The following is a 26,836-nucleotide window of genomic DNA, read 5'->3' on the forward strand; positions in this document are numbered from 1 at the left end:
ACACTGCATCAAGTTACAAAACAGTCTCTGACAGAACATAATATAGATTCAGGGTAGAAATCTATGAAACCTATAAAGGAATTTTTTAACGTATTTTTTTTTTAAGGTGAAATTTACCAAGACACAAATTGTTCTTGAAAGCAATCACCTCTTTCGATAGCAAAGTAAATCAACTGGTACTTTAAAGAAAGGGCAAGATTGTGAATCAATAAAGAAATCAGCTTCATAAAATAGAACATGAATGTTTATATTTCTTTTGTAGACATATAATTAGACAGAGAATTATTTCTTACAAAGTCTTCCTCACAAGAAGTCTTGGCAGACAATACTTAATTTTAACTCTAGCACTAAGAGAGTCAGTAACTGGTCTGTTGTTCAGATGGTTCATTCTGCAGAACATTTTTCAAATAAAATTAAAGAATGCTATCCAAAAAATCTAAGATTTGCTTTGAGTTATGACCATCATTTGGAACTCAGCATTTTAAAAGAACAATTAAAAAGTACTTTAAACACTGTTCTGCAGCTTTATTCTGCCTTCTTGATGAAGAGAAAAATACAATTTGGTTGTTCAGGAATGAGTAGCATTAATTTAATTGATGTATCTGTAGATGGCCTATAGCCATCTACAATGTGGCCATCCATCAATATGCAAGTTCCCTTTCCATTAAAAGTAAAAAACAGAAATAAGGAGAAATAAGCACTTCCTGATTATTTATTTATTTATTTATTTATTCGGAAATGCCGAGAAGGTTCTAAGTTTAATTGATTTGTGAGCAACTGAAATATCTGGTAGTCAGTCTTCAATATGAAGGCAATCTTCTGTGCTTTAGTTCAATTATTTACTACTTACTTACACTTAAGTAATATGTTTTGAAACATGCTAGAAGAATGTATAGGACTGGGCTGTACCTCATTATCCTTTTTTCCCCGCATACATGTGAGGACAAGACTAACTCAGTGGGAATCCCTGATGATGTGCTCTTGTACCTTCAAGTCAGTAGCCAGTTTTGAAGTAGCTCCTCTCCTTATCACAGAGTTCACAGTAGCACAGAAATATACATGCAGATTTATACTGAGAGGCGATACTTGCAGATGTAGAAAGCATGCTGAGTGACATGGTGAAGAAATTCTTAGGGGTCTCTGAAAAAACAGTGCTTTTAAAATTACCCACCTGCGAGTTCTTATCATTCCTACTGATGTGCTTTGCTGAAACTCTGAGGGCTTGCAGCTGCAAACTCTAGCAAAATGGGGATTTAAACTAGGAAGACTAGTTGTTTCCTACAATGCAATTCTTGTTAACTCTTAGATTATGATCGGGCTCGATCCCTGGGACAAGGATGCTTTAATTCCTGACACTATGCATTAGCTTTCTATAGTACTGATGGATGCAGAAATAGACCTTAAATAATGACATATCAAATATTCTTAGACCATTAAGCTTGTATCTCCTGCAAGCTTTCAAGCAAAAATACTATAAAATTTTCACTTCTAATCAACTTTATGATACAGGGGAAAGTCTCTGGTGTCTACGTAGCTCTGCTAGGTATACATTATAGGCAAAGTTTATGAATGGGAAGAAAATTGAGAACATCCGTTTCTATGTGCTGATTTAAGGATGTATACCCCCTTCTCTCCCAAACCTTAGTGCTATCAGAAAATCTATTTTCATAAAGGCATTGCTTGTTCTTTTCTTAAATAATGGTGTTAGTATTCTGTTCCTCAGCCTTTCTAACCTCTGAACTGAAGGCAAAGGAAATGTAAAATATATGTAATAAAAAGTATTTAAATTACACTTTATTGATTCTAAAATCTTTGTGATTAAAAAAAAAATAAATAAAAAAATCCAATATCTATATTTCTGAGAGTGGATTCCAACTTAAAAGCCTATTAAATTGATTAAATGTCATTAAAGTAAAAATGCCCTTTATTATATGAAGTTTTGGTATTAGTCTTCTTCAAATAAGATTTATCTCCCCAGTAGAATATAAATTCTCATTTCTTTAATAATTGCTTACTTCAGTAATCCTGAAGTAATAAAATACTTAAACATCAGTACATTTGTCTTGCATTCTATTCAAATTAATTAGTAATAAATTACAGCATGGGATCACTTTCCTGTAAAAGCAAAATATTTACTAATCTTGGTTTTGTATCTTAGGAACCTTACTCTTGTCACTTTTCAGCCTTCTTTGAACAAACTTTACAGGGATAATATTGGCCATAAAACAAGAGTCAAGAGAGTTATAGATTGTGTCCACTGTGGAAACAGTAAGTTGATTTTCAATGTGACCACAGAACAAGAAAATCAAAATGAATATCTCTGACTTGAGTTTAATCAGCTGGAGCAGGAGCTATACAAACCATGATCACATTTTATACAAAAAAGGTTTTTAGGTTATAGCTATCAAGAGGTAGCAAAGTAAGAAGAAAGAAGTGAGAGATTAATGAAGTAACTTGACAGAAAGTGTCTCTAGAGAAATTATGACACAAAATAAAAAAATATCTTTGGCCAGAGGTAATATATTCATTTCAATAAAAGTAAGATCAGGACCATAAAAAAAAAAGAAAAAGAAAAGCTTAGGTTCAGTTTAGGTTTGATTGACAACAACAGTGATGTTTCAAACAGTTATTTAAATTTAAGCTATATTTAAACTGTTTCATATCAAGTAAAGATATAGAATTTGTTGATTACTTCATATAGATTAGTGACTGCATCTTTTTACCTATTCAGTTGGATTTCTTTCTATTTTCTTCTGTGTCTCTTCTTATTTTATGGTTTCCTATTTACAACTTTTGATCAAGAAAGCCTAGTAATTTTTTACAGAAATTCAATTATTCTCCAAATTTATACTTAATTGATATATTCTTGTTACAGAAAAGGTTCATCATTATAATTACTTAATAATTTTGAAAGCACCCATTAATATCCACTCTAATCATCACAACAGGGTAGTAATCCTGTATGCTGGATAAACTGTCAAAACCAATTTAAAATATTATTTATTATATGCATTGAAGAAGTGTCAAATTCTACAGCCCACGGAGGATTCTATCATTGAGTTATTACAACTCTTGTGGAGACTATTACTGCTAGATAAGCAGTAATGCTAAGCTTTATGCAAAAGTATTCAGAGCTTTATCTAGCATTTCCTGAATCACGCATTGGGTCTAGTTTGGATAAGTGGTGTTAATTTTATATACAGGATGTAAACCAATTTAAGAAAAGAATACATAAATAAATAAACAATGAGCTCTTCCACTGATAGAAAGGTAAAAAAAAGAAAATAATGAAATTATTATATTATAATGAAATTAATAATATCAAGATGTGATTCCCCGTTTAAATTTCAGAGGAGTGATTCTACAGAGCCAAGCGAGGTATATCCTGACAGCCTTACAAGGCTCCTGAAGTTGTTGCAGCCAAAATGTATCACTGAAAGATGAAGAATGTTTTTGGAGGCTATTTTGAAGGAAGTGGGGGAGGATGAGAAGGAGAAGCCAAAGCTTTTTTAAACTGAATGTGAGGCAGAATTCAGAAACATAGTCTCCAATACAAGGCTCTTCAAGCATCTGTAGAAGTAGTGCTTCAGTGCGAAAAGTTCATATCATGGATGAATTTTTTTTTTCTTCTACAAGAGATGCATTTAAAAACTACAATGCCTTAACCAGCTGCTATGTTGAATGCATGTTTGCATCAGACAGTAATAATAACCATAAAATATTGTATGCAGTGGGTACATGTCTGTGATTGCCTAAGAATAACAGCTTTCAAAATCTGTAGAAAATGTCAGTGTACTTGTTTTTTAAAATATAGAACATGAGTAAATATTTAATCTTCTTCACATTTTGTTTATTAAAAAACTCTTTAAGCTTCCGTTGCTGGTCTGCTCAATGTCAGCACCGAAGATTTCTCTTTACAGGCTTTTTTTTCTTAAAGTGATTACTAGACAGGAAAACAATACTCAGGAAATACCATCTTCTTATTATGATGGACTTTGTCTTGCAGTACTACCACCATGCAGCAGGAGAGATTTTGAGTCAGCATGTTCCCCACTTACTTTTATTTGAGACATGTTATCTGAACATGTTGAATGTAAGATACCTAGCTGCTTTTTTTATGTTACAAGTGACAGTTACCACTATCTTAGGTGACTGCTATTTTTAAGATGTAGAGATCCATTAATAAGAAAAGGGATCATTTAAGACTTTATCTGCTACTGCAGTGATATGTCTAAACCAAATTCTTAGAAGAGTTGTAGAATTTCTGAAAGCAGATACACTGTAGCTACTGATTTTGTTGCTGCACTTTGGAGGCCGAGATCACGAAAGAAATGTGAAATTCTTTGGAATTTATATGTTTGTACTGGCAAAATATTCTAAGCAATATTTCCAGCTAGACAACTTCAACATTGTTGTTAAAAGAAGTGTTAGAATTTGGAATTTTAGGATTGAACATGGCTTGTACTAAACCCATTAAAAGGACAATCATCTTCTGGAAATTGGAATAATTACTGATTTGTTTCATTTCTTTCAGAAGCCACATTTTTCATTATAATCTTACTCTCTCCAGAAGGCCATTTTGGAAGCCAGAAATCTGTCTTGTGCTAATACAGAATGTATGCTTTGAAAAATCCTTTTCAATGACAATGAATCTTGAGGTGTAGAATGCTATTTCAAAAATAAGTCAATAGTTGAAGCCCCTGGAATAAGTCCCCCTCATAGGTAATCACCCACATGCAAGTGAAATTAGAACAATGGCTCAATTTTTCTTTTGTAATCAGTGATTAAAACATAATTCTGTGCACTGAAAGGGCAAGAAAATGTAAAGTGACAAGGACTGCAATGTGAATCAGTTCCTCTTAGACCTAGAAATTAATCAGTTTATCACCAATACAAAACTCCTATCTGCTTTCATCTAATCTGTTTTCATCCATTTCCTCATGCCATTTTGCAGCTTATATAACCTCAGTGTGACTTTGATCCATTACTAAGATTTCTAAATAGAAAACAATAAAAATAACAATAGATTTATCAGGTTAAATATTACTACATAAAAAGCAACAGGTTTGCTAGACGTACTCTCTTTCCTAGAAAAGCGTCCTGATTCATTATATGCAGCAGACAACAGAGGGCCTAATCCTTTAGTGAACTGCACTTGGGACATTTTATGTGCATATTTCCAGATTAAGACAAAATTCACCAACTTTTCAATTTATACTCTTAGCATAGCAGCATGTTAATTGTTATGAAGTTTTTGGTAGTGGCAGTGTGAATGTACTTTTGTGAGATGTTTTCATTCATGTTCTTAAATTATTGTGCATTCTTTCTGAGGCATCTTAAAATAGTAATTCACAAAAGAGGGAGAGATTCTTCAGGGACCAGTCCTCGGACCAGTGCATTCAGTACTTTTTAACCACATAAAATAACTATAATGTTGACCTTTAACCCTTGCGAGCAGCTTGGCACTACCAGCCACTCACTCACTTTCCTAAATGTGCTGGAGAATCAGAAAGGTAACAGGCTGAGAAGAAAAAGAAAAGAAAAAAGTTAAAGGAAAAGCTACACATGCAAGTAAAAACAAAGTCATAAACTTCACGTTTGCAGAAAAAAACACAGCTTACACCCTTTGGAGAAGCACTATGTTTATGGTGCCTTCCTTACCTCCCCTAGGATAATTCCCAACTGTTTAGCTTTTCCCTTTTTGGAGAAGTTGGTACTGATTCATGAGTTAGAATAGTTTGTGAAATTTTTTATCCCTCGTGATTGAGATTGTAAGAAACAAAGAGGAATGATCCTTAAGTCCGTGCTCTTTTAGAAAGAAAGTTAGGAATTTCTGAAATACTTAATTACACACTTCAAGCTATTTACTAGATAGTTGCAGAATGCACATTGTGTATGGGGATTCTTTGAATGTGATCTCTCCTATTTTATAATGCTGGCCTACAGCATCAGAGGGGGATGCTGGTGGTATGACAATAGAGATTGAACTTTCATACTAATATTCCATTACATCCAATTTTGCTGTGTAACAGATGGCAGAAGAGAGGCAGTCTGACCAAATGGTGTTTGATGTGGAAGTGCGTATGAAACAAAGAAGTGTCATTAAACTCCTCCATGGGGAAAAAAATGGCACCTGCTGACATCCATTGATGCTTCCTGAATGTTTATGGAAACCAAACAGTGGATGTGAGCACTGTGAGACAGTGGGTGGTATGTTTCAACGTGGGTCACCTCCACTGGTGTAGATTTTTACAAGTGCAGCCTCCAGGCAATTTTTCATAGTGGGCAAAAATACAAAGCTAATGGTGATGACTATGTTGAAAAGTAGTCTCTTCTTAGGTCTATTCTATTCATGACATTCTCTTTGTTCTCCATTAACACATTTTGCTGCTCAGATGCATAGAAATTTACATACACTCTAGAATCTCTAGAATATTACATATTAAACTTATGCTGTCCAGTTAGTCAAGCACATGTCAAATGAATTAGTTGCATCAAATTGCAGCAATTTCAGTACAGACGCACAAGTCTAACACTGATTATTGGCATTCTTTTCTTGAATTGCCAAATGAAAGCAAATAAAGCAGTTTTTAAAGATATTTCTACCGTAAATTTAGTTCCTTAATTGTAACTCTGACATTATTTTCTTTGCCTTTCACTTGTGTGTAATTGAAGAAGTGGTGGAGACTGTAATTTGTACTTAGCAATAATATTTTAAGAATTAACACAAAATTATGTTCTATAAAATGATTTTTCTGATGAACTCTACAGTCTTCTGCATGATTAATAAAAGCAATCAGATTATAAAAGGCATATTAGCATCAAGCTCTTTATTGTGATAAGGAATTATCCATCCAGTTGGAAATGCATCAAGCACCATTTTCAAGGCTCTGCAAATAGTGGCTGGTGGTCACAGCATGGAGCTCTGCAAATTTTTAATGGACCTGCTAAGAAGTTAAAAATTTCATTTAACTGGAAACATTTTAAGTTTCTGATTAGAATGCCATACTTTAGATGTGATGAATTTGAATTGTGATCCAGGAGGTAAACCGTCAGTGGTTGATTAATCTGGTTATCCCACTCCTAGGAATTTTTTTCATTAAGAAATATTATTCATGTTCTAAAAATAAGATTTTTGTGCTGCTGAGAATAACCCAGCTAACATGTAATAAATTTTAGCAAAAAGAACTGCACAGATTAATGCAATTTCTCACCTGCTTGATTAAAAACAATTTCCTTAAGGGAAATAATGCCACACTGGCCTGTTTTAGTAAAAGCACTTTTTTTTTTTTTTTTTTTTTTTTTTTTTTTTTTTAATAATAATTAAGGAAAAATTGATGCAAGCAGTCAAATTTAATCTGTTCAATCTTTCTGTTTCTTTCAGCATTAAGAACGTCACTCCAAAAGTAGGTGATGCTGAAACCCGTAAAGCCATTCGCCGTGCCTTTGATGTGTGGCAGAATGTAACTCCTCTAACATTTGAAGAAGTTCCGTATATTGAATTAGAAAATGGCAAGAGAGACGTGGATATTACAATCATTTTTGCATCAGGTTTTCATGGAGACAGTTCTCCCTTTGATGGGGAGGGAGGATTTTTGGCCCATGCATATTTCCCTGGGCCAGGAATTGGGGGAGACACTCATTTTGACTCAGATGAGCCATGGACTTTGGGAAATCCCAATCATGATGGTAAGAGAAGATTTCAGTTTAAACAAAATAAATAAAATTAGTTAAAATGTGTCATGAATTTACAGCTATTTCCACACTTCCCTATTCTTAAAGTTACTTAGTTTCCTAAGTTCACAGTTGTTTTGTATTCTCTTCAGTTAATTGGTCTGTTAGGAATCTTCAACAAAAAGTTTCTGTCTAAAAGTAACTTAGAGCATGAAAAAGTGTTTCTCCTGAAGCACATTAAACTCTCATTGGAAACATTTATGTTCATTCAACAATTGTACTGTTGAATATTTACATTACTCCTTTCATTTCTAACTTCTTTGCCATAAGTGTTTTATTTAGGTTCAGGGAAAATTGAATGTTCATTAGAAGTAATATAAGAGTGGTTAAAAAGAGCTGACACTACTCACCAATACAGTGGATACCTATGTGTAAGAAACCTAATCTGCTTTTCTTAATGGTGATGAAATGGCAGAATTTTTAAGTTAGCTCTTAAGAGTGCTATTCCAAGAACAGAAATAACATTTCTGAATTTTGAATCTTACTTGGAACTTATGATTCCTTATTTAAGTTGTACATTCCTTATAGTCATATAAGTGACTACACAATGCACTAGACAAACAATCTGGCTTTTGCTGAGTTCCAAGTTCATGTGACTAAATTACTTCCATTATCTAAGAAGCCTAATTTAAAATTGACTATTGCGTATCTGCAGAAGAGTATCTAGAAAGTATTTTTGTGTAGAAATTCTGTGTTCACTGTTTTGGCTACATATGTTCTAGTAGATCTCTCCATGTCAGTTACACAGCTGTAGAGTCTTTTCAGCAAACAGTGTTGCACAGAAGAGGATGCACTGATACATAAACAGGATGTTACTGATGCACAAAAGATTATAAAGATAACAATGAAATGCAAAAATGTTGTATTTGAATGTTAAACCTATCCAGTGAACAGTCAGAGCTTTTATCTAACAAGTTTGTCACCTAAGATCTTCCAAGTAAAATTCAGAGTTTTCTGTGTACTAGCTTTTGTAGCCTGGTGTTTGCAGCAAAGCGTGAAATGAATATTTCAGGGATGTTTTGACTGTTCTGATGGTGCAATACTTCCAAAACACAAGGGACAGTGAGGAAAGAGCAGCTTACTTTACTATTAAGGTCTTTGGTAGAAGAATGGGTTCAAGAAACTTATCTCCTGTGGACTGAACCCTAGATTCTTTTGGTGCAAAATGTAGTGAACTGCTCATGGTTGCTCTCCACACGTTCAGCTCAGAGAAACAACAGTGAGACTCTGCTGTTTGTGCAGTTCAATTACATCATCGGTCTTCGCATTGTGAGGTTAAATCAAAGTGTTTTTATGGGCTTAGTGGGAAACAAATGCTGCGGATAACGTTCTTTGTTTCTGGAACTATTTTTTAAAGCACTTAGAAAAATCTACAGGCATTTGTATTTTGATGACAAGTTGTCAGTGTAAAATGTGATAACACTTTTGGAGCATTTCCGCATGTGGATAATTTTAGAGTGTATTAAAATGTGTGATCTTCTAGCTATCTTCTTCTGTTTCTTAAATAATCTTCAGAGTGCCATAGGACACATATTTTTTATTTTATCTTTTTGTGGTTGTCTTTTGTACAGCAGTTGTCAAAAGCCATTTCTTGTATTTTATTTACTGTAAGACATCTAGAATGAAAACTTTAAGTGACAACAAAATGGTGCTATTACTAAAAATGTTTTTTTTTGATATCTTAGGATATTGGTCTTTTATAAGGAAAAATTTTTATTGTCTATGTCATGAAGAGTTATCAGAAAAAAAATTATTTCTCAGTTTTAATAACTTCTATCTTGATGTGTTCTTATGTACTTTTATGAGGGAGAGCTATTCCTATTGGAATCCAGTAGTCAAAATAGAGAGCCCAAGGTAGTTTATGACTGCAGAAATTCTGCAAAATAAATGAAAATTAAAGTAAATATCTTACCAATGTGAGTTTTCCAAAAAATTTTGGCAAATCCTGGTTTCATTGTTGATATCGTATGAATTACAAATCTTTTGTCACAGCTATTGTCAAAACAAAAGCACTGTGTGATTGACACCCTAGAAATAACAACATATGTGTAGTTGATTTATATGTTCAGAGTTCCTGTTTCTCCATGGCTTCCAGTTATCAGGTAGGCCAATGACAATTTTACTGCATTAGCTTAGGTCTAGGAATCCTGAAGGAATGTCCACTGTTTTATTTTTCTTGGTGACTGGAAACAATTTCCAAGTGGAAAAAGAAGATAAGCATTCCATTGGGGATTGACAGGAAGAAAAGACTTACAACTCTCTTAGGCTCTCTACCATCTTGAGCTCAGTCTAAGAGCACTGAAAAGCAGAAGGTTGAAAAATCTATTTCTGATTTTAGCCATGAGTCATTTTTCTCAGGTGAGTGTCTTTTTTTTTAAGATTCATTGCTGCAATAGTCCACCAATAGTCATCTTCATGTGGTGTTGTTAAATATTGAACAGAGGAGTAAAAAGTTTTAGCAATAAATTTTTGTTTTTATTTTTCAAATTAAATATTACCCGAAAGCAATGATTTTCTCAGATTTCTATTTAATTGGATTATCTTTTTAATTTCTATTCTAATTAAACTGGAGTGATTTGAAAACTCAAACCAGCCCAGTTATTTAGAAGAAAAATGCAAATCATACATCCTATTGAAAAGTACTTTCCTGACTTTTCACCTTTTACTGTTCTGCTAATGAAAATACCTATTGTCTACTTCAGAAAATACAGCCAACTCCTTGAAATGCTTCCATAACCTGTTTTAACTTTTACAGAAGTTTTCATAGCATTTTTTTCTATTGAATGAGCACTAAACCAAGAAGAAAATAAGGAATGATATAGAAATTCAGTATTCTGAGTTACTATTCAGAAATTCAGTATTCCTAAGTTACTTCACATTGACTAGTTAATTACAGTGAGCTCATGCTCTAGGTATTTTGTTGTTGTTTCTGTTATCATTGCTGTTGTTTGTTTTCCTCATCATGTTTTCTTGATTTTATTGGTTTTTACTTGGCTTAAATAATTTTCCAGACTGAGAGATCATTTTCAACTGTTACACTTCATCTCTGCAGCTCAGTGCTACTTTCGTTTGCTTCTTTAGGGTCATTTTTTGTATGGTTTGCAGATTTCTAATCAAAAGTTCTAAGGAAGTGGGAAAGGAATCTGTACTTTGACTCCTCCCTCATTCTGAAGAGTGTAGAAATGTAGACTGTAAGAGTAGTCTAATAGGGTTATTGGTCAGAAAAAGCACTCCTATTACAGAAATTAATGCTTTGCTTTCAGGATAAGTTGAATACAGCAGTACCTTAATTCCAACTGAGCTGCAATATCTCTTTCCTGAACTTCTTTCCATAGTACTTCTGGTGATGGCAGAAATAACTGGTCAGAAAGGAGGATGAGAAATTTGCAACCACAGGGAAGCAGTGTAAACAAGGACAGAAGGACAGAATCTCTTTTGATAGGAAAGAAGTATTTATTAAGAAAAAATTTAAACTTTCTTTTATTTTGAATATAAACACTGGAAAGAAAAAGAAAGGGAACAAAAGGGAAAGGAAGACGTCTTAATATATGAATTTAAAGACAAGAGAGACTTTACATTGCCCTCATATAACTTCAGTCCTTTTAGGAGTTATACATATATCACCTTATTTCTGAAACAAAAAAAAATTATTTTCAACAAAAAATGTATCCAAATGTAGAAAAGGACAGTGACCTCTTACTGCAATATGGGAGATAAGGTATATTCAAAATCATTAACAGCATATAAGTGTATTTTTAATTGTAAAAGTTTCAAATCACTGATGTAAATTGAAAGTCACAAATAGTGACAGGAAGAGGATGGTACTGTCTCTACTGCTAGTGAGAAGTTCCTCTTCTATGCTCTGCTTCCCCGAAGCTGATGGTAGATCCTGTTGGCTTTAACAGTGCTGTCCTCCAAGTTATCTTCATCTTGCCAATATTAAATATTGAGAATGTAAATTTTTTTATTCACCTCAATATAATTAGGAGTTGAAGTGTTGGATTCTAGTTAGATTTATGGACGATCACTGTGTAGTTGTGAAGCCTCAGAACCAGTAACATCTTCTGCTCCTACTCCCCAAAGTACTGCAGCATGATAGACCCTATACATTTTCAAGGTCTCATTTAAGATGCTTTCCCCTATCCCCAAAAAAGTAACTATATTTTTCTACTTCTATTCTTTGAATTTTGCTATATTTTAAGCAGCATTCTTTATAAATCTGAGCAAATTGTAAATAATGTCTGAAGAGCTTAGCCGTTTGCTACTGGGGAAAAAAAGGACAACGTATTTCAACAATACAATTATGAATAGGACTCATCTTGCAGCTCTGCCTTGTTAGTAATACATAGTAATAGGATAAAATTTTGTAGGCAAGTTCTCTCATATTTATTTCAAAAATGCAAATTAAAAAGAAAATAAATATGCACATTTTATAGTACTAACTAGATTTGATTGGATTGCCTCATTCCAATGAGTGAAGGTTTCTTATGATCCCATGATAAAACTGTTGAGAAAGAGATGAGTCAACGTATGATCTAAGAGTTCCTCATAATCCTTGGCAGCCACAACCCATCAAAGAAAGGTTTCTAATTAAAAACTCTGCTCAGAATTTTCATTTGACTGGTAGTGACAGGAAATTTCATTTCTTCACCTGAGAGTATTTGAAAACATTTTTGCTATCTGTCAGAAGGTAAAAGGCTCTAACTTAAGGCATACACTTCTGCTTCTACTTCAAAAAATTGCATTGGTGTATGAAAATTGATTTTAGATTTGTCTTGCTAAATGCACTTAAGCTCTTTTTTAAAGCAGTTATATTTTTTTCTGGGAAGTACTGAATGAATCTAAACCTATTTAAAAGGAGTGCTAAACCAGTTTGAATAGAGAACACAGTACTTCTAACTAGATTAATTTAAGATTGACCTACTTACACATGTGTAGCTTTTTAAAACAGAGTAAGATTTAGAAGTAGCTCTTGGGGAAAACAAGGATGTTCTTGAGAGCTTAAGCTTCAAGCAGATTAGACATGATGCTTAATGTACCATTTGCTGACTGTAGAAATGTGGCTTTCAGAGGCAGAAAATGCTTGGCAAAATCTAGGCATAAGCTCTCTGTATATCAGTAGAGTTAGTTTGCTATTCTTATCCTCACATTAATGAGGATATTTCCCTGCTGAAAAAGACCTGGAATTACTGGTGGATGGGAAGCTGGACATTAGCCAGCAATGTGCCCTTGTGGCCCAGAAAGCCAACTGTATCCTGGACTGCATCAAAAGAAGCGTGGCCAGCAGAGCAAGGGAGATGATCCTGCTCCTCCTCTATTTTGTGCTGGTGAGTCTCACCTGGTATACTGCAGCCAAATGTGGAGTCCTCAGTATAGGAGAGATGTGGACCTATTGGAGCATGTCCAGAGGAGGGCGGCAATAATGGTCCAAGAGATGGAATATCTCTTCAATGAGGACAGGCTGAGAGAACTGGGGCTGTAAGTCTGGAGAAGAGAAGGCTCTGGCTTGACCTGATAGCAGCATTTTGATATCTTAATGGGAGCTACAGGAAAAAAGGAGACAGACTCTTCAGCAGGACCTGTGGTGATAGAACCACGGAAGTGGTTTAAAGCTTAAAGAGGGTAGATTTAGGTTAGATATAAGGAAAAAGTCTTTTACAGTGAGAGTGGTGAGACACTGAAACAGGTTGCCCAGAGATATGGTGGATGCTTTGTCACTGGAGTCTTGCAAGGTGAGACTAGATCAGGCCTTGGGTAACCTGATTTAGCTGCGCATGTCCCTGTTCATTGCAGGGGAGTTGGACTAAATGACCTTTAAAGTCCCTTCAACTCATGATTCTATGATTCTATAACTGCAAGAGAAATAGAAATGGTTACATGCGTAATTTTTTGTGGTAAATTTACTATGGCAACTACTACACAATCTTGCAGTTCTGAAGAAATCAGTCTTCTATTGAAACAAAAGAAAAAGCAAAACAAGGAAATAACAACAAGGAAAAAAAAAAGGATGAAGTTCCATTACAGTAAGTCAAATACTTTTACAGAAGCAATAGGTGATATTGGTGTGCATTTCCTTTTAAATATTGAAGATAATATGTTTGCTGAATGCTAACACCCTTGTGAGATACTGGGAACTTTATATGCATTAATCTGTTTTAAGAAGAAGTAAATATAAAACACCTTTCAAGGATCTTGTAATTTTTTGCTAACTCTTTAGTATTCCAAATGTAGCAAGTTTTGCAGACTTGAAAACAAACAAACAGAAAAGCCTACCCCTTTGTACCATGCCATTGATATTTCTTTCATTTTTGCCAGTAAAAAACTTTTTGGGATGTCACGCAAATACAGTATCTTGTGTAAGATACTTGGTCTCTTGTTAGTGTGTAGGTTCTGCTGTATGTTGCTGTAAGCTTTGTGTTTGCAGCCAAGAAAAAAAATTATGAAAATCCTGATCTCTGAACTGCATAGATCAACTCGTAGTAAATTTTTTTTGGCTGCCAGTGTGGTTGTCACAGCACAGCAGATATATGCTGCTGGAAATGTGAACCAGTGGAGCTGTGAAAACTACATCTCCTAACAGAGCTCCGTGTCTCAAACAATGCATGTTATGTGAAATGGTTAGATATGAAGCAAGCTGAGTATTTCAGATTAAAGAAAACTCTATTAAAATCTTTGTACTGTTTTCATAACTCACTTGCTTAATTGATCATGTATGTTTTAATAAGCTTTTATTGATATTGGATTTGATCTGCAGACAATGTGACCCAGAGTCATTGCATGCTTATTTTTCATTTCTGTACTAGGTTTAATATGTGAAAGTTGCCTGTCTTCTTTGATTTTTTTGTGCCATACTTGTGTATATATTTTTAAACACAGAATTGACAACACAGATTCCCAGAAAATATCCTACTTGTTAATGTGGCTATTAGCTGATACCTAGGGAAGTGGATAAGAGCAGAGTAAGCATATGGCAGCAAAACACTACCATATTCATGCTTAGCTTCCAGCAATCTGTGGCTCATTGAATTTCTGAGCCAGAGGCCGTATTTTTGTGTTTAACAGCTTTGAGGGATTTCCTTTCATGAACTGGTGTAATCTGTTTTTGAACCTGTGTAAGCGTTTAGTATCCACAACATCCTGTGGCAATGTGTTCTGTAGCTTAAGCAGATATGGAAAACTATCTTTTCCTGAATTTTGAACCTACCATTAACAAATTCAGTTTAGGTACACTGATACTTATCTACTGTGAAGAAGCAGTTTCCTAATCATTTTATATATGTCATTAATATTTTTCTGGTCCGCTGTCATATCTTGTTTTCAAGATAAAGAGGACTCAATTTATTTGTTTATATGTTTTTGTAAGGTTAAAGCAGCCCAATTGAGTGCAAAATGAGAGAATTAGCAGTATTACAAATTAGCAAGCAAAAAAGAAACTATTAAATTTATAGTATTTCACAATAATGGAAGTGCCAAGATAATATTTAAAAGTTGCAAGTGCAACTGCTGGTTCTTTTCATTTCAACCATTCCCCTTGATATCCAGGAATCTCATATGCAGGTAATGCTTTCTATTGCTAACCCTCAAGGCTTCCATTGCTTGAGATAGCAAACCAGTTGTTCCCCAGCTGTAAGTCATGTTGTACTGTTAGGACTGATCTGTTCTGAAGCTTCCCGTACCTTACCTGGGTGCGCTCAGTGTGCTACACTCACCTGTTATTCCATGTCACTCTGAGATCTCACATAAAATGGTATCTTTGAAACATTCTGTGTGTACTTAAAAGTATCACTGTGGTATGCAGAGCTGTGAATGTAGAGCTGCACTCAGGAACAGAAAGACCCCTTCTGTTCTTGAAGAGGTGGAGAATGTTTTCAAAAACAACTGTAAGTGGCCATGGGTACTATGTGAGGACCCAGTCATTGGACATAGGACTGTACAGACAAGTTAAGCAGGTCTGTCTGGTAGACCCCCTGTACCTGATGGAAGCCAGATGTTGGAGAATACTAATCATTGCAAAGGTAATGAGCTCATTTTTTAAAAAATTGTTATTAATTTATGTACTTATGGTTGCTGGTAGTTCTTTTGTTTGTTTGTTTTTGTTTCCATAGAACACCCATCTTTGAGAAAAGAGCTTTCCACAACCTCCCTGGAGGGTTGTGGATGCCACATCCGTGGAGGCATTCAAGGCCAGGCTGGATGTGGCTCTTGGCAGCCTGGTCTAGTGTTTGGAGACCCTGTACATAGCAGGGGGGTTGAAACTAGATGATCATTGTGGTCCTTTCCAATTCAGGCCTTTCTATGATTCTATGATTTATACATAATTAAAAGGAAAACTTGGTGGGTGAATGGCATCTTGTGTACAAATCCAGCCCAGTGTTCTGGATGTGTTTAGTTGGCTACTTGTAATATAGCCCGAGGGCTGTGAGACTGTAGTATTATGCTCTCAGCTTTCTTTTTGGCCTAAAATTGTCAAGTGCACCATTATGTCAAATAAAAGAGAGGCTGAGGAGCATGTCAAGGAGATGATCTTTGCGATATTCTTAGTTAAAGCAATGGAAATGTAAACTGTTAAGCGCACCTTACATTATGCTTTGATTATCTACAGATGCAAGGTGGTCTTTACACTGTGGCCAGACAAAAAGAGTTATGATGCAGACAGTAACCCAAAATGGCAGTGTAACCAAATCCACTAAGTTGCATATTGCTCCCATCATGCTGTAGGCAAAAAGAAACCATTGCAAGCCTATGTGGACTAGGTAGGGAAACTGCAAACTCAGTTATCCATCTAAACTTCAACTGGAGGTTGTTTCCCACATACCAGGGCCAGTAGAACAAACTGCTTGGATTTGTCATCTGCCTTGTTTGCTATCAGCCAGCCTGAAACCGCTAATGAAAAGTGTTAAAATTAAGCTGGCAGACTTTGCATAGAAATAAATGATGAAAGTTCACATTGTCTGTTATGTCAAATTCATTGCCAAGGAAATGTTTAGCTGACAGGGAGAACGAATTCTAGCAGCCAATTCTGTAACTATTGCAGCTACGTTTAAAGAAAAGGGACTGAGCATGTCATTACTATTACGAGTTGTTTTTTTGCTTTTTATTTTTTTCAAAGACGTCTTTGTCTCTAATATATGACCACATAATAATGAAAATTAGACATTACTAATGTCTTCCCAAGCTGGATTCAGTGGACCAGACAGCAGTATTATTATGTTAAGAATAATGAGCTATTGTGGGGAAATTTAGTTGAACAAGCTTTTGAAATTAAAAATACATTGAAGCTACTGATAGTTCCAAAATGATGATCATGATTTTTTTCTTCAGTATGCTACAAAAGTGTTGTCAGGTCACTGAAAGGTCACTGTCAAGGATGGTTTTTTTCAGGCAGATTAATGTATTTTGAATGAGTGCATATATAAAATATGGGTCAGCCTCTTCATTATTGTTTTCACAGCCACATAACTCCTCACACATGGGTTTTGAGTTGGAACTACTGTGGAAAAAAAAAAAAAAAAGGAAAAAAAGAAAAGCTTTCTTGCTAAGTGAAGCATGTAAAAATCTATATTCTTAAATGTGCTAGATCACCTTTATAATCATAAATAAATTGCCATACATAGAAAATAAATAAATAAAAAGAAAGTTTGAAATCATATTTTTATCACTCTGAGATAGTAGTAGAAATAATTTAGGAAGGAGAATTATCTGTGAACCTCAAACTCTCTGACCAAACAGAAAGTTCTGTTATTTGAAGTAGGCATTTGTCTTGGCACCCCAATTCTCAAGTGATCTAAAGAAACCTTTTCTCCAAGACAGCAGCTTTACAAAATTTGATTTTTTTCCCCACAGGCATGCTATAGGATATCATTATTGCGTTGACTCCTTCTCTTCCGTATGTTTTCAGGGAATAAAGGGAATTCGAAAAATCACATTCCTGATTACCCTGGAAAATATCACATTTTACTGAGAGAATAAGACAAGAACCTTATAATAAACATATATTTATTTATCTATTAGGCAAAATATTAACTGATTGCTGTTGCAAAAGTAGAATGTAAGTTAATCTTAAAATATAAAAAAAGGTCATATTATACATTTATAAAAATTAGTGTATGATTTTCTAATGAAACACTTTCATGTCTGTGTTCTCCAATCCAGAAACTAGGTAAAACTTGTGCTTTACCTTGGCAATTCTTCGTGTCAAAATACACAAATCGTATGTTCTTGAGGTCTTTTTTTTCCTTCTTAATCTATATTTAGACTTCATGAGAGGCTTGGGTTTCAAAAAAATGCTGAGCAGCCAACACTGGTACCTGGCAACATCTAAATAAACATCTAAAACTGCTAAAATATCTGGTTGGGAAAAAGGTGAAAACAGGAAGATCAAAAAGAATGAGTTAAATTAAAAAAACAAGATTGATTTGTGCAAAATATTTTGTTGTAGCAGACAAATTTAAGTCACTAGGCAATGCAACAAGTAAATGATGAATTTTTCCTGATTTTGTTCACAGAATAATTAAATCTGTAAATTGTACTTTTATAATTAATGTTTTGCCATGGGCTTAAATGAAAAAACCTAAGTCAGAAACCAGCAGACTTCAGTGGAGAGGAATCAATCTGACCTGAAGTTGATGTTTATGTCTGAGTTAATCTCATGGAATCCCTTTGTAGTGAGAGTAGAGATATACTGCCTGCAGTGTTGAAACCATGCAATTTCAGATGAGAAGAACTGAAGTGATAACTAATTTCAAATAATAGCACTTGTTGTGGTACACATAAATCTTTCTCTTCAGGAGAGATGTCTGATTTGGGAACGGGTCAGTATTACACTCAGAAAAGATGGTTACCAGTCCACCTTTTCCTGTGGTGGGACAGCAAACACTCTCCTGTTAGTCTAAATTTGGTAACACACAAAAGAATTGCCCTGCTTACATTTTGAATGTGTTGCTGGTAATATTTTAATATGTAAAGGCATGTATATATTTACTTTCCCTTACTGTAAGATTAATACATAGCTCCTTTCTACTGATACAGCTTGTGAACTGATGCAAAGTAGGTTAATTGAGACAATCACTGTATACTCAGAAAACTGAAGTTATGGAAGTAATGTTGCATAGGATTAATGTTGCTGGTTTCACTTCAGCTAGCAGTTCTAGAAGAAGCAATAAAAATATTAGGGCCTAAGCTTCAGAAAGATCTAACAGCTGCAATATGTACCAGCAGACAGTCCTTAGCTGGTTTGTGTTCTTAATGACTGCTTGTGTTACTAACAGGGCTGGCCATGGTGGCTGCACAGGGGGAAAGTAGTGGTTCCAGGCTTGCTTGAGCACAGAATGTGGTAGACCAGCTGTGGGACCAGTGTTTTGAGCCTACCAGGGCTCCTTACAAACAGAAAGGAAAGTGAGCTAGGATGGATGGCCATGGTCAGGCTCTGGCCAGTCTATCATGCCTGTGTTCAAGTCTCTCTCCAGCACATCTATGAGCTTTAATCCTGGAGAATGCCCTGCACAGCTGGTTCTCAGGCATCTCCATGTCGATGACAAGACTCCCTGGTGCCAAAGTGACGTCATTCTCCAAGTGCCTCACTTACTCCTCTATCTAAAGTAAACCAAACAAATATATAGATATATTCATGGATAAAGGCAGATTTATCCAGTAGATCATAGCATTTCATATAAGCAAATTTTAACAAAGTAGAAGATTTGTCTTTCTGTCACTTTTCCCATTTTTATGATCTCCAGATTAGCACTGTCTCAATTTAAAATGTAATAGATATACTTGGATCAAGCTTCCCTTTGAAGTCTTCGGGTTTCTCAGAAAACATATCTGCTTCTCAGATCAGAGAAATTTTAATGATTTTTTCCTTCTTCTAATCACTTTGCCAATTAAGATTCAAAAATCCCAGTTCTGTCATCATCTGACCAAGAAAAAGAATATAGACAATCCTATCATGACTTTTTTTTAATGCGTATGCTTAAACAATAAAATAACAATGAACTATTCACATAAAATTCCTAAAAAAATATGCAATGCTATGTCACTTCATCTTAAAAATAAATCTAAAGGTCTTATAGATGTGTTAAGCTGGGTAGGATAATAACCTGTTTTTGATTGCTTTAGTGTGAATTAAATTAGAGGATAATATAATTGCTCTCAGTAGTTTAACTGAAACTGGGTAAAAAATTATCTCTGCAGAGAGCCAACACAACCTTTATATATAAATTACATTCTACATCCTCCTATTCTGGTGATTTCAATGATCTGTAGGACCCTTGCAGATTTCTGCCCCATGGCAAGTTACATCTATTGTGAATATTGACAGCATGACTTTGACCTTCCTCCTAGTAATTACATGTATTTTTCTTTATAGTAGAATACACAGGACATTAGGGGAAATGGAGAAAAAAAAGAGTATCTCTTCAGTACAAAAGCAGACAGTGTGTTAGCATGGCATCATTTTAGCTGGGAGGCTTAAAGTCAAAATCTACATTTGTTGTTGTTAAAGGCAAGGATTTCATTTTAACAGGGACTCAATCACAATTAAATCCCTTTTATTTTTATCTTCACCCAGTCAGTGTGTGGTACCAGCCAGCTATAGAAAATTGTTCATTTCCTTCACATGAATGACCCTCAAGGACAGGACAGTGGAAGAAGCTGAAAAATGTGATACATGCTCTTGTACATCTCTTGCCTACCCAAACCTTTGGTCCTAGCATAAGATCTCACAGCCTTCAGAAAGGAGTTAGTTTTCTGTTCCCACAGCAACAACAACAACAACAACAACAACAACAACAACAACAACAACAACAAAAAAAAAACAGAAAAAAAAAAGAAGACAGGAAAGATCATTAATAAATAAGATTTCTACAGTATTAGCAGCATTGATAGTACTGGGAAAATAGAGTAAAAGATAGTTAGCAACCTCATCATTTTTGTACTCATAAAAATAACCATTGTCTTTTAAAACACTTTCACTTGTGTGGACTTGAATGAAATTGGCTTACAAATATTTTTTACTTGCAAATTGCAAAATTCCAATATAATTAAAATGTGATTATTTTTAAAAATTAGTATCTAAAGGTACTAATGAGCACACACAAAACAGAGCTTCAGTCTGCTAGCTGGTATTACTTCATTACTGTCTGAATGCAAATGTCATCTGACAAAAGTATAAAAATGCAGTAGTGTACCTGCATGCTAAAGAAACTAGCTGCAGGAGACAGATGGAAATTAATCCCAGGAGATACAGATTCAGCATAACTGTAGATGTTATTAGTATTTTAGGCTCGCTGTCACAGCAGTTTCCTCAAAGCATGAAATAAAGCCCTAAATTTCATATTTGCAGAAAAAACACACATATATGACACCTTTCTGGGGAATGCTATACTCTTGTGCCTTTCTTACCTCCCCAAGGATAATTTCCAGCTGCTTGATTTTTCCATTTTTGGAGAAGTTGGTATTGATTCATGATTCAGAATATTTTGTGAAGTTGTGAAGTAATTCTACCCATGTCAACCTATTTACTAGACAATTGCAAAATGCAAATATGTATGGGGGATGCTCTGAAAGTAGTGCCTCTTATTTTATATAGGCCCGTGATGTCAGAGATGGATGTTGATAGTATGGCAGTAGAGGTTGAGCCTTCCCACCAATATTCCATGATATTTTGTTGCCCTATGACCGATGACAGCAGGGGGGCAGTCTGACCAAATGGCATCTGACATGAAAGTGCATATAAAGTAAAGGTGTGTCATTGAATTCCTCCATGTGGAAAAAAATGGCAATCATTAACTTTTATTAATGCTTTCTGAAGATTTATGAAAAACAAACAGTGGTTGTTAACACAGTAAGGTGATGGGTGCTGTGTTTCAGCAGTGGCAACAGCAACAGTTGGTCACCTGTGCTGGTGTAGATTTTTACAAGCACAGTTTGCAGCCTCTTGTTTGTGGATGGTGAAAATACATAGTTAAAGGTGGTGACTGTTGAAAAACTGTTTTGCAGCTGAGAATTTGTTCTATCAAGTAGTATATTTTTGCTTTTTGTATCTGTCAAAATGAAAATAAATAACGGACATTACTTTCAGAGCAACCGAGAGACTAGTAATAAAGTAATAAAGCAGTAAAGTAATAAAGCAGAAATTCTTAGTTTCTGCATGTCCTGCCTTCTAAAGCAGAGGCTGACCTATATGTGGGCTCCATTCAAAGATGTTATTGATCAGCATCCTGACTATATTATACCCACGATATGCAGAACCAGTACAATACTGGCTGAAAGGGCATACACAACTCACATGTCTTTAGCAAATCTCAGCGATGATCATTGACTGAGTCACTAAGATAGTCCTGCCTATAGAGATATTCCCTTGCCAAACTACAAACAAGCATGTTTAAATTTCACAATAGTATTGGTCTGTTTAAAATAGAATATTTTTAAAAGAAATGTACACATGGGTGTAAGTATACTAAATTATACCCTAAGTATTCTTTGTGTATAATGAACTGCTTGTTTCTAAATTACTCACATCAGTAAATCAATTTTCAAATACTTTGTGATATATATTATGTAACATAATAACAAAGTAAAAGTAATACATTTGTATATCACTCATTTTTATCACAGTGGAAAAATGGCTAAAAAGAGTTGTTGAAAATACACTGTGTGCACAAAATAAGTACATTAAATCCACATAGAAATTAAATACACTATAATATGCATTTTAAAAAAAGTTTTACTCTTATTTTCTCAAAGATACTACATCATCTCAGCTCTTCCATTTCACAAAAAATTCTTCCCTAGACAACCATAAAACTACTGAATTTCAATGTCTGATAAAAGTCTGAGATAACATCAAGCAATGACATATGATTTTTTAGGCTGGGAAATGTGGCACCTTTATTTGGGTAAGAGTATGCCTATGATTTATATTTAGGATCATGTATACTCTCTATATAGCATGCATATACTGTGTTTATGTAAGTACATACATAATGTATATGCTGTATTGTGCTAAGGTCACAGAGAAAAAGAATCTTCTTTTATCACTGTTGAAATATCACATTAGAAATTCTGTACTCTCTGGAAATAATAACAAAGATATACAACTTCAATTTTTTTCCTGTGTGCTATGCACAGGAAGGATATTTTCAAAATTTAGCAGCTTTTCAGCAAGTTTGGATTAGTAACTTTTGTTTAGTGAGTCAGTGGTATGAATGAAGATATTATTGGAAATGCGAAGTGTACAAACTTCAGACAAGTTCATTGGCAACATATAATATTTTCTGATGAACAACAAAGTTGATTTTGGGGTACTGCCTTGTTCTTAACAGAATTGCAACAGAAGTACAGATGAACGTTTCATATTCACATGGATTTAATCTGAAATCTTCTATCTGTATCGTGTGAAAAATGAAGTAGAATAATCTTTGTAAAAATAACCAAAATAGTGTATAAAATATTTTGGTAGTTTTCCAATTTGTTTCTCATTTGAAATTCAGCCTCTAGATTCTTTATGTATTTCTCTGGATATAGAAGTTGTCAGAATTTAGGTTATATGACATTTAAGCCTCTGAGAACCTTTGAGCTCGCAATATGTTGTAACAGTATGTAGCATGTACTGTCACATGCCAAGAAAAAACAAGTGACAAACCCTAGGGTGTCATTTAGTGTTACACCAAAAAGATGGCCAAGACATGAATCTAAGGGTTGCTAAGCCATTAAGGCATTACTTATCTAAATTAAGCTCATATACCAATTAAAACAGGAAATAATGTCTCCAGAACTTGCATTTATTTATAGCTTGCTGTGGACAAACATATTGGCTTTATTTTCTCCGCAGACATGAAAAAATGGTGTATTAGCTATTAGTTTCTCTGTACACCATGCTCCACAGTGTTGGCTGTTGAATATTTGATATATTAATACATATTTATATTCTCGAGTTTGGGCAGTGATTGTAAAGTCAGGCAGATTTAGTGCCTAAAATAGTTTATAGCCTCAGAGAAAAGTGTCAGTATAAAAATAATCATTTTGCCTTAGTTCCTTACACACAGTATTTTTTTCTTTCTGAAATCAAACCTGAGTAGAATAAGAAAAACAATCACAATCTGTTTTAACCTATAGCCTGTCTATTCTAAATCCCTATACTAATAACATAAGAACAGAGATGCAGATATTTCATACTTACGAAATATATTTTGAAATATTTCTCTTCTGCTTTGTCGAGAAATATAACAAGATATAACTGAGATTATCACAATGAATATTCACCACTGTATATTCTGAAGTGGCAGCTTCTAGTTTAAAAGCCATCATGGCTGCATGTAGTTTAACTGCTACTCATGACTTTTTTAAATTTTTGAGATAGTGCTTCATTTTAACAAGTAGACTGAAATATGTGTTTTTTACTTGGATAATGATAAATAGAATCATTTGTGATTCTCTCATTCAACAGCAGGGACTGCAAGTGTTTAAAAAAGATACCCAATGCCAATATGGTAGACAGAGTTGATATGAATATTCACTTGCCTGTGCACTTCATCTTTCTCTGAACACTGACCAAGGAACTATATATTTTATCTACCTTGAAGTCACTAGTACTCTTCTATGCAGTCTGGAGAGAAAGAAGGAGCGCTCTCAGCGGTAATAGTAACACTGTGATGCTCAAGGCAAGTCTGCTTTCAAAATCAAAGGGGGTCTGAGTAATTATTGCTGGACTGTAGAAATCTGATTATATACAAGAGACAGAGGATAGAAACTATGTCAGTAGTGAGTCTTACCTGCAGTGGTCTCATGCAGCACATCTTGAACTGGTTTAAACTTCAGTTTCAACTGCACAGAGTTATTTGGGTCAGTTTAAATTCAGGATGCCCTGGAGACAATCATGACTCTTGATGGAAATTATTATGAATAATGGGTCTATTTGACTATAAGTAGAAAATATGTTCCCTGTTAAATTACTCTGTCACCCCAGGCAAGAATATTATTCTCCCAGCTTTTTCCTGTGACCTTCTTCCTTTTCTCCTTATTTGCTTCCTCCAAGGGCTGCTCTGCCTCTGGTTTACCTCGTTTTATGGCTCCCCTGATGTCTACATGTTGCATTACAGAAGTTGGAAATTATCACAGTCCCTTTTTCTGTTTTGGGTTTAGGCTATATAACTAAGGAGGGCCTCCTTGGGGAGGAGAGGAGGGCCAAGCAGGTGCTGAATATTTATTATTTTATTCTTGCTTAATAACCCCACCCAAAAGATGTAGGAAGAAAGATAAATGGCCACCCTTTGTGTAACACCTGTTTTCTGACATAGTCCCATTATCACTTAGAAGTAATTTGGAGGTACCTTGCTGTACAAACATTACATATCATCCTGGAAAGAAAATATGCCACTAGATCACAGTGTGTTTATTTTTTTCCTTTTCACTATGTAATTCAAGGGGCCTCAAGGTCAGCATGAAACAAGATACAGGAATTTCTGGAGGTCTCTATAAGGACACATTGTAGACTAAGAACCTAAAAATCTACTGATCGTTCATGCATTGCATAAAAGTGGCACAATTAGAGTGAAGAAGTAGATGCTTCCAAGGCTATTTTATTAAGTGTGGTATTGTGAAATTTTAGAAATTGTTACAATTTCACCTCCCAGTTCCTCACGTTGAATAGTAGAGTTGAATACCACGTGTAAAACATTCTTTAATTTATTGATATTGACCAGTGTAACCTTGTGGTAGAATCAAATATCAATTTGAAACCATGTGAAAATAGTTCAATAAGTGCTGTGTACAACTTGTTAGTTTAACTATTGATACAAAGACTAAGACCAGTTAATATTCTTAACTATGATGAGAGAAACCAAGGTCAAAGAGGAATTAGCTTTTTGCCACAAGTGATGAGGAAAAGGAAGTTCAATCTTATACAATTTAATGCCACATAAATTATTCATTCTAATAAACTTACGCTGAAACTCTAACTTTCATAAAATTCAGAAAAGAATTGTGAGCCTTGTCATAATATAATGGTTATGGCACAGTAACATCTTCTTCCTTCATGTCTTTTCATCAATTTATTGTTATTAAGGGATTTTAATTATTTCACTGTGAGTGAATTAATGCCTTTACAGATTTGCTCCTGTGTGTCACTTATAATGCTAAGGTTAACTACAGAAGCTGTGGATTATTCATATGAGATGATGTCAAGATCAGATTTGACTGGATATAGAAGGGCAAATTCAGGTATCAAAAACACTCCTGACAGGGACAGTCAAGCTCCTCAAGCCTATTACAACAGTGCACTAAAAATCTTCTTTGCTATATAAAGAACTGCATCAAATATATATAGATAATTGAGAAAGTATTTAATCTGAAAACCCATAATTATAAATGATAGGATAAACTCTTCTCATTTCTGAATGCATATTATGTCAGATTAATTTTTGAAAGATGTGATTTTTTTCTTCACAGTTATACTGATAAAAAAGCATAAGCATTTAGTTTTCATATTTCTGGATTAAGAATCAGAAAGGCATGAAAAGACTGTCAACTAAGAACAGAGTTTTAGCTATGACTATTTCCAAGCTTTCAATCAAACATTTATTTTTCAAACATCAGCATGTCTCCGTATATCATTAAGTTATCTACTGCCAAGTGTTTCTCTGTTCGTATGTACCTGGGAGAAAGTTTATTTCTTCATGTCAGCAAGAGAAGACACTTGAAAAATTGAAATGCTGTCAACTATAACTTCAAGGTTCTATAAATTGATACATATATATATATTTCCTAAATCCAGTGTTTACCATTATTATTGTATTATAATAATTCTTAGAATTCTAGTGCTAGCAGTGGGAATTAACTATCTACCTCCAAAGATTGTACAGAATGTAGAATATGAGTAAATGTTGAATATTTATTTTCTCATCCTAATATACAGTTCTGTACTAGGCCACAGAATAAGCTACTTCATTTTTCACCACTTATAATGGTATTTCAACAAAAACTACCTACCGTGGTTAGGACCCTGTTACCCCTTTCACCTATGTCCAGCCTTCTAAAAGTTCAGCATAAGATGGTTATCTAGAAAAATTCTTGTCAGTCAGACAGGAACACACTTCTGAGGAATGAT

The 26,836-nt window shown here is 34.6% G+C and overlaps 1 protein-coding gene across 1 annotated transcript in view; it reads left to right on the forward strand.

The window, feature by feature from the left end:
* Positions 1-26,836, forward strand: part of MMP16 (matrix metallopeptidase 16) — a gene marked incomplete at both ends in the record, with an annotated part of 169,265 nt that overhangs the window by 102,432 nt on the left and 39,997 nt on the right. Inside the window, one exon of the mRNA XM_079533954.1 lies at positions 7,385-7,689. Within this exon, the coding sequence (XP_079390080.1) occupies positions 7,385-7,689 (305 nt within the window). The remainder of the gene's footprint in view (positions 1-7,384; positions 7,690-26,836) is intronic.

The sequence above is a fragment of the Tetrao urogallus genome (assembly GCF_951394365.1).
Source record: "Tetrao urogallus genome assembly, chromosome: 3".
NCBI classification, from domain to species: Eukaryota; Metazoa; Chordata; class Aves; order Galliformes; family Phasianidae; genus Tetrao; species Tetrao urogallus.